This window comes from Mirounga angustirostris, unplaced genomic scaffold, assembly GCF_029215605.1.
Source record: "Mirounga angustirostris isolate CCGP_5_RB_7025 unplaced genomic scaffold, mMirAng1.0.hap1 SCAF_12, whole genome shotgun sequence".
In the NCBI taxonomy this organism is placed as follows: Eukaryota; Metazoa; Chordata; class Mammalia; order Carnivora; family Phocidae; genus Mirounga; species Mirounga angustirostris.
The window spans coordinates 56,208,883-56,222,782 of NW_026991720.1; the positions used below are offsets into that span (position 1 = coordinate 56,208,883).

At 36.6% G+C, this 13,900-nt stretch overlaps 1 protein-coding gene across 3 annotated transcripts in view; it reads right to left on the reverse strand.

Moving 5' to 3' along the window:
• Positions 1 to 13,900, reverse strand: part of HDAC9 (histone deacetylase 9) — a 918,445-nt gene that overhangs the window by 839,311 nt on the left and 65,234 nt on the right. For all 3 annotated transcript variants that reach the window (XM_054505263.2, XM_054505258.2, XM_054505260.2), the window contains exon 2: positions 11,777 to 11,896. In XM_054505263.2, coding sequence (XP_054361238.1) covers positions 11,777 to 11,801 — 25 coding nt within the window. In that variant the 5' untranslated portion in view covers positions 11,802 to 11,896. The remainder of the gene's footprint in view (positions 1 to 11,776; positions 11,897 to 13,900) is intronic.

Consider the following 13,900-nt stretch of genomic DNA (forward strand, 5'->3'; position numbering starts at 1 on the left):
GTATAATTTCTCAGTAACAGATAAGATAACCAAGAATTCAATGAAAAAGATACAGGTTCACTTAGAATTGATGTGTGAACACTTTTTTTTAATGGGGTGAGGACAGAGATAGAGAATGATAAAGAATATAAGGAAAGCAGAAGCCAAAGGACCAAACCTCTTCACCTTATATATTGGTTAAGAACATATAACCACAGCAGGATGTAAACATTTCCATAATGACCCTACAGTTATAACAAGCAAAATAAACAATCCAATCTTAACATGTCCCAATTCCCCGAGGACCTCAGGTTCACCTTGTAGTTTAAGAATTAGTCACTCATTTAGACTGAGGCAAACCCCTGTGGATTCAGGGAGTTTGCGATCAACTAATGGGTTATGGCGTTATTGTCAGTGGATGTTACCCCACAGGAGGCTGGACCATTGCATCACTCAGGGTAAAGACATACTTCTTTTGTGTGTGACAAACAAGAGCCTACCCAAAGAGGTTCCACAGGGAGCTGTGAGGGAAAGAGATGCCGTGCTTACCTGTTCCCCATCTGTTCTCTCCATGATCTTTAGAAAAATGAACTTCCTGGGCAGATACGAAAGCAACCCCACATGACTAGATTCCAAAGTAAGAGATCACTTCATCTATCCAATATCACGCAGCAACAGTGTCAACTAATAAAGCCAAAACACATCTTCCATAGAGACGCACATAAAATTTAGGATCCTCCTTTAATCTTTATGAAGACTTCAACTATCGTATTAAAGTGCTTATGAGTTCACCATTTTAAATGAGAAGAACTAAAAACATATATAGATTGAAATGTCATAAATTTTAAACCAGCTGTTTTCCTCTATACATATTGCACTGAAGGTCCACAGAAACCTAGTGCATCAAAAACATGACTGCTAATGATACGGTCTGCAAAAAATGCATTAATTTTTTAAAAGTTTAAATGATACAGGACCAATGAATTCTAACTTAAAACAATTTGCTGCTTAACCACAATTCAAAATCCTTTTACTCTTCCCTCTATTCTTAACTACAGTGTGTATTTTTAATGGGGCAGGAGGTAGCTTATAAGTATTGGAACAGGGAGAGGTCCAAGTTACTAAAAGGCAAAAGGCTGGTAGGTCAGTCAGTCTCTACCACTGTGCTAGGTAAAGCAGCTCCAAACCTGGAGATATCACGTTTAGGGAACTCAATAGGTGGCCACACGTCTCACAAACAGTAACCACCTTATTGCAATGTTTATTGTTCAAGGAATAGGGAAGCCACCCTAAGAAGACAAAGCTTTTCAGTGGGTAGCTCCTAAACAGAGGCAAAAGAACAGCTCAAAACCTTCATGAAGAAGTAAAAGGAAAAGAAAGTCAACAAACAAATAAATAAGAAGAAACAAAGGGAAGGGTCATGATTTACCACAGAGATCAAGCAGCTTCGTTTGGCTCAGGTATTTTCAACTCAACTGCTTCCCCTCCCTCCAAAGTAAGTGTATCAGCCTCCTCACAAAATACCCTTTGTTCTTCACTTATTTGGCTCCTTTTATGTGCTAGGCAACATATTAGCTAAATAATCAAGCAACCATGAGTAAATAATCAATTGTTTTATTTTATATTTTTAAAAAAATCTTAGGGGCGCCTGGGTGGCTCAGTCATTAAGCATCTGCCATTGGCTCAGGTCATGATCCCAGGGTCCTGGGATGGAGCGCCGCATCGGGCTCCTTGCTCGGCGGGAAGTCTGCTTCTCCCTCTCCCACTCCCGCTGCTTGTGTTCCCTCTCTTGCTGTTTCTGTTAAATAAATAAATAAAATCTTAAAATAAAAAAAAATCTTAGAAAGAGGTCTCTTGCTTTCAAAAAGCTTCGTTTATTACTACGCTATGACTAAGAAAACCCCCACCTCCAGGAGATAAGATCCATATTTGTCGAGGTAACAGATGTCAGAGGAGCCCAGGATTGCCCAGGAAGGCTTCACAGAAGAATGAGATAGAGCCACGCCTTGAATGATAAATAAAGAAGTGAAGGGGTAGCGGTATGAAGGGCAGGGGGCACTCCCAACAGTGAGAAAGTTGCTTTCAAAGTTCTGCAGGCAAAAGAGTAGGACCTGGGGAAGGCACACAGCTCCATGTGGTGACGAGAACAGGCTCACGGTTTATTGAGGAGGAAAAGAAAGACAAACATGAAAAGGGCATGGGGTCCTTGTGTACCTCAGGGAGAGGTTATGGAGAGTCTCTGACATTTCTCCAATGGGGCAGTGACTTGGATCAGTTAGGCTGAAGGAGAAGGAATCTCATAGGAGAAAACAGACTTGCTACCAAGAAGTTCAGAGCCAAATCTATTCCTTCTCTAGCAACTTTATAGAACTTGAGTGTATGTACCAAGGGCATTTGCTTTATCCATTCTCCCTTCCTTTCTTTCATTTCCTCCTCATTTTATTTTTTTAAAACTTATTATATAAATCCCAAATCCTTCTTGGAATTAGGCAGGATAAGAGAAAAAGAAAGAAAGAAAACTAAGAAAGGTAGGAAGGCAGATGGGTAGGCGGATTATCAGTTCTCCCAACAGAAGGGAAAATGAACTCTACTTTGACATATTTTATTGAAATTCAGAGATTCAATAGCACACATTATCCAACACAAGATATGGTATGTATTATTTTTCCTCTTTCTATAATTGGCTTCCTGACTTTTCCTACTAATTTCTAGCTCCTTTCACTGAAATACTATTACCTTTAAAATCTGTTTTCTAATTTATTGTTTCACTTTAAACATAAAGCCAAAATAAATATATATTAAATTCTCCATTAAAAATGAAGCACCATATTAATGGCACAAAGATACAGACACATTCAAAAATAACATAAAACAATTTTCATAGCTTTGTGCTTTTATTCTCTTAAAGTAGTTTTCAAAATATCCCTAATTATAATATTTATTTTAATATAGTATATAAATGAGAGGAGACAGGTTTTCAGGAAGAATGATTTCACAATCACTGGGTTAATAATTTCTTTCAAAAGACAGTACTCCCTGAATGATAGTAACCATCCCCAAATGCCCATGCCCATGAATACACTGGGCAGACATCGGAGATTCCAGTGACATACCAACAAGTAACTACAAAGACTTTCTGTATTTTTTCCTGCCAGATAGAGATTCTAAAAAAGAGGGGTTCAAGATAAAGTTCTGGCTGTGTCCATTTGTGCAACAGTCTTAGATCTGCAGAAAGCACTCAGAATCTCAAAATCAGAAAAACATAGGTGAGGTCATCAAACAGCCTTTCCTGTAACAAAAGACCCAGGTGTCACCAGCTCTTGTTACACATGCTTATAGTCTCAGAGAATCCAAACCTGCTAACTGGTTTTTCTCAATAATTTGTTCCTATGTCATTTCAACATTTCTTTCTAAAGAACAATTCGCTCTGAGGTGAGAGTTAAAAGATGAGTTCCTGCTTAGGTGCCCCTATGATTATCTGCCCTCTCTTAGCACTCACAGAATTCCAAAGACGGCAAAATTATTAGGGCAAATTCCAACTTCAAAGGAAATTCCCCAGCCAGGCCAGTTGCCAATGGAACTATAATATCAATATAAAGAGAAAGTCTTCTTGGAAGTTAAGAGTCTGGGAGAAAAGGTTAATTGTGCAGTGCTAACTGAGGAGAACCACCTATCATAAGAGGAAAGAGCTTTATATAATCAAATGCCAGAAAGTTACCATGAAAAAAGACTTAAAACAATTTCACAGACTACCTCAGAGTTCTTCTACTCTCTGTAAATCGGTGTCAGAGTATAAGGAAACATTCACCAATAAATTAAGTCACAAGCCTTTCTTTTTGGTTATTAAAGTACCTCTGAAGCAACTTACAAATCCACACATGAGACATGCATGGATAAAAGGTATTGATCATAATTTGCAAGGATAAGCATGACAAAATCAAAGCCATAATAATGGCTCATCAATTGGAAAGTCAGAATTTTATAGATCTATATAACAAAGACAGAGAGAACCAAGAAAATAAGGGGGATGGGAGACAATTAAAATGTAATTGCAATATGTAAGAAAAAAGAAACATATTTTGCTCATAAAAGAGAACTTTGTGCATTTCTTCAGAACTTAAAGAATTTATTCTTATCTCACTAATGATTTTATTTAACATGGTTCTTTAACTTTCTAACCCTACAACAAATTAGAAGCAATAAATTATAAATGGTGAAGACTGCTGTACACTGACATTCTTAAAACAGATAAAAATTAAATATATAGAAAACCATAGAAAGTAAAGCATTTGTATTTAGTGGAGCTTATGTAGTCCTATATACCTCTGTATTCCCCGAGACTTACTATAGCATTGCAAAACAATCTCACACACAGGTGTATACACACACACACACACACACACACACACACACACACACACTTTGGTATTATTAACAGCAAATCCTAAAGTATACACAGAAAGAGAAAATTCTGTTAAGGTCCACATACTGTTATAAACTAAAGGCTGTCCATGTGTTTTGTTGAGGTACTAGTATTTTCTCCTGGATCTTCAAAAAACTAAAGCCTAGCATTGTTTTATAATTGTGTTCATGAAAAGATCAGTGTAAAACAAGTGTTTAACAACCACTGCCTATTTGACCTAGATTTTCATAATATTTCAAACTACAAAGCTGTTTAAAAATGTGATGCCAATATGCAATAAAGAACAAATATAAGAATGGCGAATATTAAATTACTTCTTCCTCGGCATATACATAACTATAATTTCAGATAAACTGACATGAATTTTCTTTTTGCACACACCCTCAGGTGCTTCTGATGACTTTAATACACTAATTAAGGACCCATAATATTCCACACTATACATATTATTCCCATTTCCTGGAAAGTTTCCACTAAAACCAGAACTTGAATTTTCTAATAGCTACACTGCTTCACTCTTCCACATAATTCATGAAGGAAGGCTTCCTTAAGCATCTCTTAGAAAATGTAGATAAGCTGATTTTCCCAAATTTCACTGTTTCTGTCTCTTTGAAAGTACATTATGAAATACTCCTACCTCTTGTAAGCAATGCTATATTTGCACTCCCAGGTATAAATGTTCAAGACGAATGTGGTAGTGACTGGCCAGCTATTCATCAAACTTGTTTCCTCCTCTTCCTGGACCACCGCTGGACTACTTTTCCCAGCCTCCTCTGTAGTTAGGTGTGGTCATGTGACTAAATTCAACCCAAAGAAATGTGGGTGTGCCTACGGAAACTTCCCACATAAACCTATTTTTCCCATTTCCCTTCCATCAGCTCAGTCGAGAGATGTACACTGACCTTGGAATCCAAAACAGAATATAAGTCACAAGTTAGAAACTGGGGCCTGAATCACCACTAGAGAAAGAACGGCCTGCCACTTGGGAAAGTCTTTTTAATCTTTATGTGAGGAAGAAATAACCTTCTTTTCTGTTTGAACTACATAATAGGGAGTTTTTTGGTAGTGTTACAGTAATGAACACAGTAAACATTATATAAACTGAATTACCCACCAAAATTAATTGTGATAAGTGAAGTTGAGAAGAAATAAATGGGCAAAATAAATTTAAACTGAACATTTTGGTAAAAGATTTGTGCCTCACTTTTAAAGCATTGTCCCTCAGGAACTGGAGAATAAATAAAATGCTCTCTCTGGTTAATGTTTCAAACTTGAATATCAGATTGAGAAGTTTATAGCAATAGCAAAAAAGAGAGTCAGTTAACTAGGAAGTTAAAGTAGTAGAAGAAAACCCAAAATAATATTTAATACATTTAACGTTCCTTATTTCCTACCAGTACCGTACTCCCGTCAAATTCTGTTACAAAACTTCAAGAGACTGATTTATGTGATTATCTTAGAATATTGTTCTTGAACACAACTTGAAATAAATAATTAGCTGGGAACCTGAAAATATTTTAGTTACACAGAGCTTATAAAAATGAGATCTGACCTGTATTTCATTAAAAAGCCAACTGATCAGACTCATCTCGAGAAGCCATAACCTACCTGATTTGTCCTGTGACTCTATTTCATTTTACCATTCATTTTCTATGGTAACATACTGTGAACAAACTGAAGAGAAAATACCCACTTGGACATTTTGATATTTGTTTGTAGCTTTGTCCTGGTTTTAGTTCCCTACTTAAGGACTAAATGGCACCACAGTGGGTAATGCACTGGAGTAAAAGTGGTGAATCATTAAAGAGTTTGTAAATTTTAAAAACAGGGGCAGGCCTTCTGGGCCCCATATGCTTCTAGAAAACCCAATGTTGTGCTGTATTAATTGAACCGTGAAACTTTTATTAGTCCTCTTTAAAAATGCTTGCAGTGAAGTTTTTATTAATGCTTGCCCTCCAATTGTTTATACTACTTAGCATTTCCATAACAATTTATGTTTCAAAGAACTTTTTGATCATTAGTTAAATCTACTACATTTCTATAAGAGAATGCAGCTGCTTAGCAAAACAGAGACATGGCAGGAAAACTCAATTTTTGCCTAACATTTGCCAATGAGAAAAGGAATAGAATATAAGATCTTCCACAGACCTTTAACTTCTGTTTGTATAAGCCCGGTCCTCTCACTCCATATCAGTGGAGTAATTTTAAGTGTTCTCACAGTGGTGAAGAAAAGAGAAATTAGCTACCTTTATGCAATGGGCTTTGAAAACTAACGTTACAGGACTTTACAACAGCTTTAGCAGCTCTACTATCCAAACTCACCTAAATGCCCACAAGGCCAAAAGCACACTGCCCGATCGATATCAAGAGGCATCATGCACACTGTGTTCTAGGTTTCAAAAAGTCCTTTGGCTACATTTTTGTCAAAATTACATTATATAAATTAGATTCATCAAAAGTAAAAGTCATGCTGGAATCATTCTAAGGTTGATGCAGCCTAATTACTCTTAAAAATGTCCAGGCTTAAATCATGTTTTCTATATTCTTGGGATCATACTAAAAATCTGATCTGGGTTAAAATAGGTAGTAATCAGTTTTGAGTGGGGGGGAAGTGTACTCTATCTATGTCTTTGGGTCACCTCCACATAAAAACAGGATGTCCTAGACAGCAGAGAACACATGTAAGCCCAGAGAATTTCCCCACAAATTACTACCTCCTCTCATTTTCAATAGCACTAGCTTTTCATTTAGCAGAAAGCAAAATCACTGAGTTATATATTAGCTCACAGGAGAAATACTTACATTGAGATAGGCTTTAATGGTGTATTTTTTGTTTGTCTAGAGTCTCAAAATGAGAAATTCTAGTGCTTGTTAGATTAAAAACATTTCTGCACTTTGCCAAGTCACAGTGAAGAGCATGATGCAATCTGTTATCTAGTACCCTCCACCCAAGTTGACTGCACAATTCTCTTTAGGGGAGGAGTCGGAGAATCTGTATAACAAGAGCCCCATGTGATTTTTATTATCTGACTTGTTTGGAAAATTCTAGATTAGATGAGCCCTAAAGTCTTTCCTTCTGAGATTTGGCAATCCTGATAAAAAAAATAAATTACTAGAAATGTCATCCATATTGATGTACAGAAGAAATTAATTTCTGCTCCTCTGTTTATTAAGATACTTAATACAGTGAACAGACCAAAACTACTCACTTTTCTGTCTCTCCCACCAAAGAGTGCTGTCCATGAGGGTAGAAACCATGATTTAGTACTTTTTGTGTCCCTACTGAGCAACACACAGCCTGGCACTAAATGCTTAATGAGCTTTGCATGACTGACTATCCCAACTGCAGCAGCTAACTGCCAATCTTATCCAGTCTTCCCTCCATTCAGGTTCCTCAGTGCCCAAAAGCAACACCCAGTGCTCTAACTTAGAACATTACTGAGGCACCAAGATTAAAATAAAAACCAGTGAATTCTATATTCAAAAATCAGCACTTATTGTTTGACTGAATACATGATCAAGATGGTAATATTTAGTACTTGATATCAACTATAATTGAACATGGATGGAGAAGTTTTATGAGGAAAACAAGAATTCACACTATCCCAGAACCAATTTTCAAGACAAACATAAATACTCTGTCCAAAGCACTGACTATTAAAGAATTTCTGGAATAACTGGAGTGAGTCTATTTTTCTGGTGCACAACTCCTTAAAGCCCTTTGCAGAACAAAAGCAAAACAAATGGATGGTGATTGCCTCAGGCCAATTTAAGTTCCTTTTTAGATAGCCTTTTTTTTTTTTTTTGAAGAGATGTAAGATAAACACTTTTTCTAAATCAAAAGATTAGGTTGTTTCTCACCAGTAGAATATATATGGCACCATAAGATACAGGCTAATAATAGCAGAAGAATGTTTTCATGTTTATGACCAGAACATTTCCTTTTACATATGCAAAGTGCATTTCAGGTCTCTGATCATAGTTTGCATTTGTAATAAATAGAAAAGACTCCCACCCACCTGGCCCATTTGCTATGACTTCCCTCAGTTCATATTTCATTCATAAAAACTTCCCAAACAGAATTGATTAAGACCTCTGTATACTGCTCTCAAGAGAGCAGAACATTACCAGCTGTGAGTCAGCATCAGATGTATATGGAATTAATCCAAGTATTTGGTATTATTTTACTTCATGTTTTTTGAAAGAGTCCAAAGTATTTGCCAATCTTATGTATTACAATACATTTATATATAGAAGCTCTGAGTTTAAAAAAAAATGCTACAAATTGTTATCATTGGAGTATAAAACGTTGAGCTATACAACATACTATTCCCTCCTCCTTTATATGCACTTCGAAGCAAGGATTCACGTCCACTTTCTACACAACCAACAACCTATGCTGGATAGACAATAAGACTTCTATTTAACTTCAGATCTCCTTTAATCGTGTCTGTTTCTTCTCCCTCAGGAGGAGTTAGGTACATGCACTCTCTGTTTTCCTTCTCTCTTTTACCACACAAAGTTCGGTAATGTTACTTCTGGCCATAGGCTCCTTACATACCCACACCATTTCTGTAGCTTTCTTGCCCAGTATACTTTACCTTTTAAGCAGTTATCTCAACAGCAACAAAAATCTCACCCTGCTCCACACATAAGATGAGAAAACTAAGAGTGGTATCACCCTTACACCAATCTTCCAAAAAAAAACATGACTTTTAGAATGAAATTAGATGTGATACGGACCTACCTGAGAAATCCTCTAAGGCGCCCAGAGCTCAGGTTAAGTATAAATATTTCTCACCTGTTTATCTGCCTGCTATTGCGTCCACTTTTCTGTAAGCATGTAACATTTTAAAATATTTCTTATTACATTGTACAGATTTTCTTCTTTAACTATTGTACAGATTCTCTTCTTTAACTAAGGTTGTCAAAATATTCCTGTATTCATTGCAAGCTAGTTAACCTTTAAATAGGCTTTGATGGCCTAAACTGGGAATCTAACCACTTACAATAGTGTCGTTAATGGGATTATGGGTTTCTCATTAAAAACAAGTGGGGCTTGGGGCACCTGGGTGGCTCAGTCGTTAAGCGTCTGCCTTCGGCTCAGGTCATGATCCCAGGGTCCTGGGATCGAGCCCCGCATCGGGCTCCCTGCTCCGCGGGAAGCCTGCTTCTCCCTCTCCCACTCCCCCTGCTTGTGTTCCTTCTCTCGCTCTCTCTCTGTCAAATAAATAAATAAATAAATCTTAAAAAAAAAAAAAGTGGGGCCAGGTGTAAAGGTGTTAGAAAAATGCTAAAAACCACATAGGTACTGAAATTGCTACACCTGTCTATTTAAAAGTGAGTGAGTTTCATAAATTGAGTTTAATTATAATTTGGATCCAAATTTTTCCTATCTAGTTTAGCCTTCATTAGTCATGATGGCATCTGCCTTTTATGTCCATTTCAAGATTACATATCCTGGTAAAGTTGTTGTTTCAAATGTTTCATTTAGATACAGTTGTCACCACCATAAATTCTACGTTCTCATCATTCAATCTGCCCTGTCACTGTTCCGTGAAGTCAGCGTGGGAGGTAAACCACCAACACGGGGAGGATATGATAGAGGTGGGTGGAGAATAAAGGGATGTGACACTTTTTTTTAATACGTAAAAAGTCTATTTTCTGGTCTGGAGAATTAAAAACAAACCCTATATAAATTCTAGACCATAATTTCCAGAAATGGAGGAAGTTTTCTGCCACTCCTGTACTTAGTCAACTTGTTCCTACTGATTTTAGTATGGTTTTTAATGATACCAACACATTCCATCACAAGAAAAGGGAAAAAAAAAATTTGACTACAGTAGTTCTAAATTAAATGCCTTTTTAAAATTATGCCATTTTGAAAACATTAAATTTAAAATAAATTTATATTTTAAATGCAATATATACAAATAAAAATGCAAACATGATTTTAAGCTCATCATAATAGAAAGGATAATAATAGTATACTACAATTGTGATAAGCAATGGAGCTCTCCCACAGGGCTGTCTGTGGGGTGAGGGTGGGGCTGGGAGGAGCAGGGCAAAGAGACAAGTATAGCAGGCTAGACCAGTGGTTCCCAAAATGTAGTCTCCAGGCAAAGTAACATCACCTGGGACAACCTGTAAAACTTGAAATTCTAGGGCCCCACCCCAGACCTACTGCATCAAAAACTATGGGGATGCATCTAATTATTAACAAGCCCTCTCAGGGATGTTAATGCATGCTGAAGTTTGAGAACCACTGGGCTACAGGGGCTCAGAGACAAGAGACCTAGGTAACTCTTCATCTGTGTATTCAGATGACAATGCCAATTATAAATAATGACTTTAACGAAGAACTGGTATATCTTTTACTATGTCACTTACAATCAACAAGTCATAATTCTACCCTACAATAATTTCCAGTTCCACATTCAACATACATGCTGGCAGGCAGCCTGTTGAGGATGCGGGGAAAGGTTGATGAGACAGTGGAATATCAGAGCAGGGGATCTGGGCGTGGCACTCCACAGAGCGAAAATCTTGGCCAAAGATTTCCTTTTGTAAATCCTGAATATAATATTATACTAGTTTCAACCTCAGGAGTTGGATAACTCAAGGATATCAATATGACAAAAGGGTTGTTTTTTTTTTAAGAATATATAGAAATAGAAATAAATTATCCTATAATGATCCAAGCAGAAAATTCTTTTACAATTTGTCCGTGATTAACATGGGATATCCGACCCTACTCCATCACTCTGAGACTTGAATTATGTTTGTTCCAAAAGTGACACCCTGTTCCTGCAGGAATGGGTGTTGGCTCTGCTGATCACAACACTATATGAGCCACGTATTACACTAGACTCAGAGGAAGCAGGTGCTGAGATTGTAATCAAATACGTATATAGGAAACAGGAGTGGCTGCAAAGAAGGCCGGGGAGGAGAAGGATCCTTCCTGTGTGTCAAAGAGATGGAGAAAGTGTAAATTGTGTGCCCACAGCACAATTTAAAAGCATACAGACACATACTAGTTCAGAAAGACTATGGGTGTGAATTAGATGCCTACATCATATTTAATAAATACTAATAACATCACAAAATCCAATCCAAATGCCGTATTAGGAGCAGAAGGATTAAAGCCTGGTGCTCAGATAACAATGCAAATGAAATTAGTGCCTGGAAAGCAAACTGGGTTATGTAACAGAGGATTAGCTATGGAATACAAAATTCAGAACTCATGATATTAACCAATCTTTGTCAGAAAAAAAAAAAAGTCCTTTCGTGACTTAAGTTGCTTGCTTTGAAGCAACACAAAGCAACATCTTTCATATAAAGTCTGTTAATAGTTTAAGAAGGAACCAGACTGACCAGGCTGCACTGGCGAGCTCATCATGGGACTCTGGAGAAGGACGGTGAGGACAGGATGCAGACCCACAACCTTCCTTCAGCTGTCAATGTTGGTCCAGGAGGGGCTGGTAGATGAGAAACCTAGAATGTACAGAAAAATTACATGTGTATGACACAGGTTATGTCGAGCCACACAGAGACAGAACTGGCTTTGCATCTCAGCTCGGCCACAGGGCGACCGTGGGTCTCTGAAGCAGTCATACCAACTACTTGGTGTCTTAAGTCTTCATCCATAAAAGAGCAAACTGACCAGTCATGCTTAAAGCACAGAAATATCGTGAACACCAAGTAATATGATAGGTGTGGAAGGAATCTGTGAGGAAGAAAGCACTTCCCAAAATTATAATTAGTTTCCTGTATACCATTCACTCTAATTCGTCTGCTGTTATCATTATTATACCAATTAAAAATATTTTTTGGAATTTGGATAGAAGTGTCTCATTACATAGTACTCTTAAATATCACTGTCAAAGATTTCCTTCTAGGGACAGGAGTTCTTAGTGAAAAAAAGTGTAATGGACTAAAATAAGGAACAAGTAGGCCATGAACTATGGGAGTGAGAGAAACCCCCCATTACAATTTCCATTTCTTCTTGAAATCTTTTGCAGTCTTGTTCCAGCCAAAAGTAGTAACAGCCAAGTCTTTCTAGGAGTGGCACTTACAGGATGGGACTTCTTGAAAGGAATTTAAGGGACTTTCTGCTTTTAATTTGAATGTACTCTCACTTCTAGACACTTCAGCAAAGGAAAAACAAATGGAAGGACATTTTCCTCACAGTTTACTGGAATGTCAAAGTTTAAAAAAAGAAAGAGGAAGAAGCTTTTAAAGTTGCACTTAATGAGTTTCTTACTAAAATAGTATATCCCAATTGCACTATTTTTATAGACAGAATGCTGTAACGCTGAGAATTGTACTTCTCTTTATCTTGAGAATCCAACATATTTATTGGGACTCATTTTCCCATCAGTATTTTGAAAGTGTTATTACTATTTTTGCCCAAATGTATAAAGCAGAATATAAATATACATTTCCTTTGAAAAACTATGTAACACCACCAAGAGCACCTATCATACTTCAAATGGTCTCTACACAGAAATAGGCTAGTAACTAAAACAGTTAAGTGAGAGTCATCGGTTCAGCAGGCTATTTCTCATCTTATCTTTGGTCCTGGAAAAGGATTAAAATTTAGTAACAATAAAATGTATACTTTTATAAATCTTCTTCAAAAGTGATAGTGATGTGTTTATTTTACACTTACTTGTACCTAATTATACTGATCAGCATTATTTTAAGAATCTTAATTTCCATGTTGATGAGAAAGCAGTATTTCTACCAAAAAAAAGATGAAAAATGAAAAGCGGCAAACTCTTTTGATTTCTGTATCAGCAGAAGCATACTGACATTGACATCGGCTTCAAAATGAAAAGGTGTCAATGTCATATTTTAAAGTAATAACACTCGTGTATAGTTCTTTAGAGTCACAGAGTACTTGTAGACATATCGCCATATTTAATATCATTTTCACGTCAACCATGCTAATAGATACTTGTAACTCTCCCCTCCCTTTATGGGTAAGAAAAACGAGATACCGTCTGCTTCATAATTAAAAGGTAATAAAGCAAAATCAAAATTGAAACTGAGTGAGACTTGAATTTATAGACTTTAAAATTAATGAATGTGGACTTTGAAGATTTTGACATTTTTACTTTTTTACATTGCAGTCTGACGTATTTCATAAATGCTCTTGATACACTCTTGATTCTCAATGCACAGTTTAATTTTAAATTAAGAATAACAAAAAGCAAGAGACAGGAAACCTTAAGAGTATGTAAGTGAAGTAGTACTGAAAGATGTCTTCCATCAGGGGCTGAGTTACTCTGTGTTTAAAAAAAAAATTAATCCATAATGTCACTTTGTTCAATTAATACTTGTTTACATACAAATACAACTAAATTTAACCAATAATCTCCAAAAGTTCAATTGTGGTAACACTAAACCAAAGTTCTACTACTCGTCCACAAATCCAAAATTAAAAAGATGTTTCTATTTCCACACACCTGCCATTTCCCCAAACATACATAATGT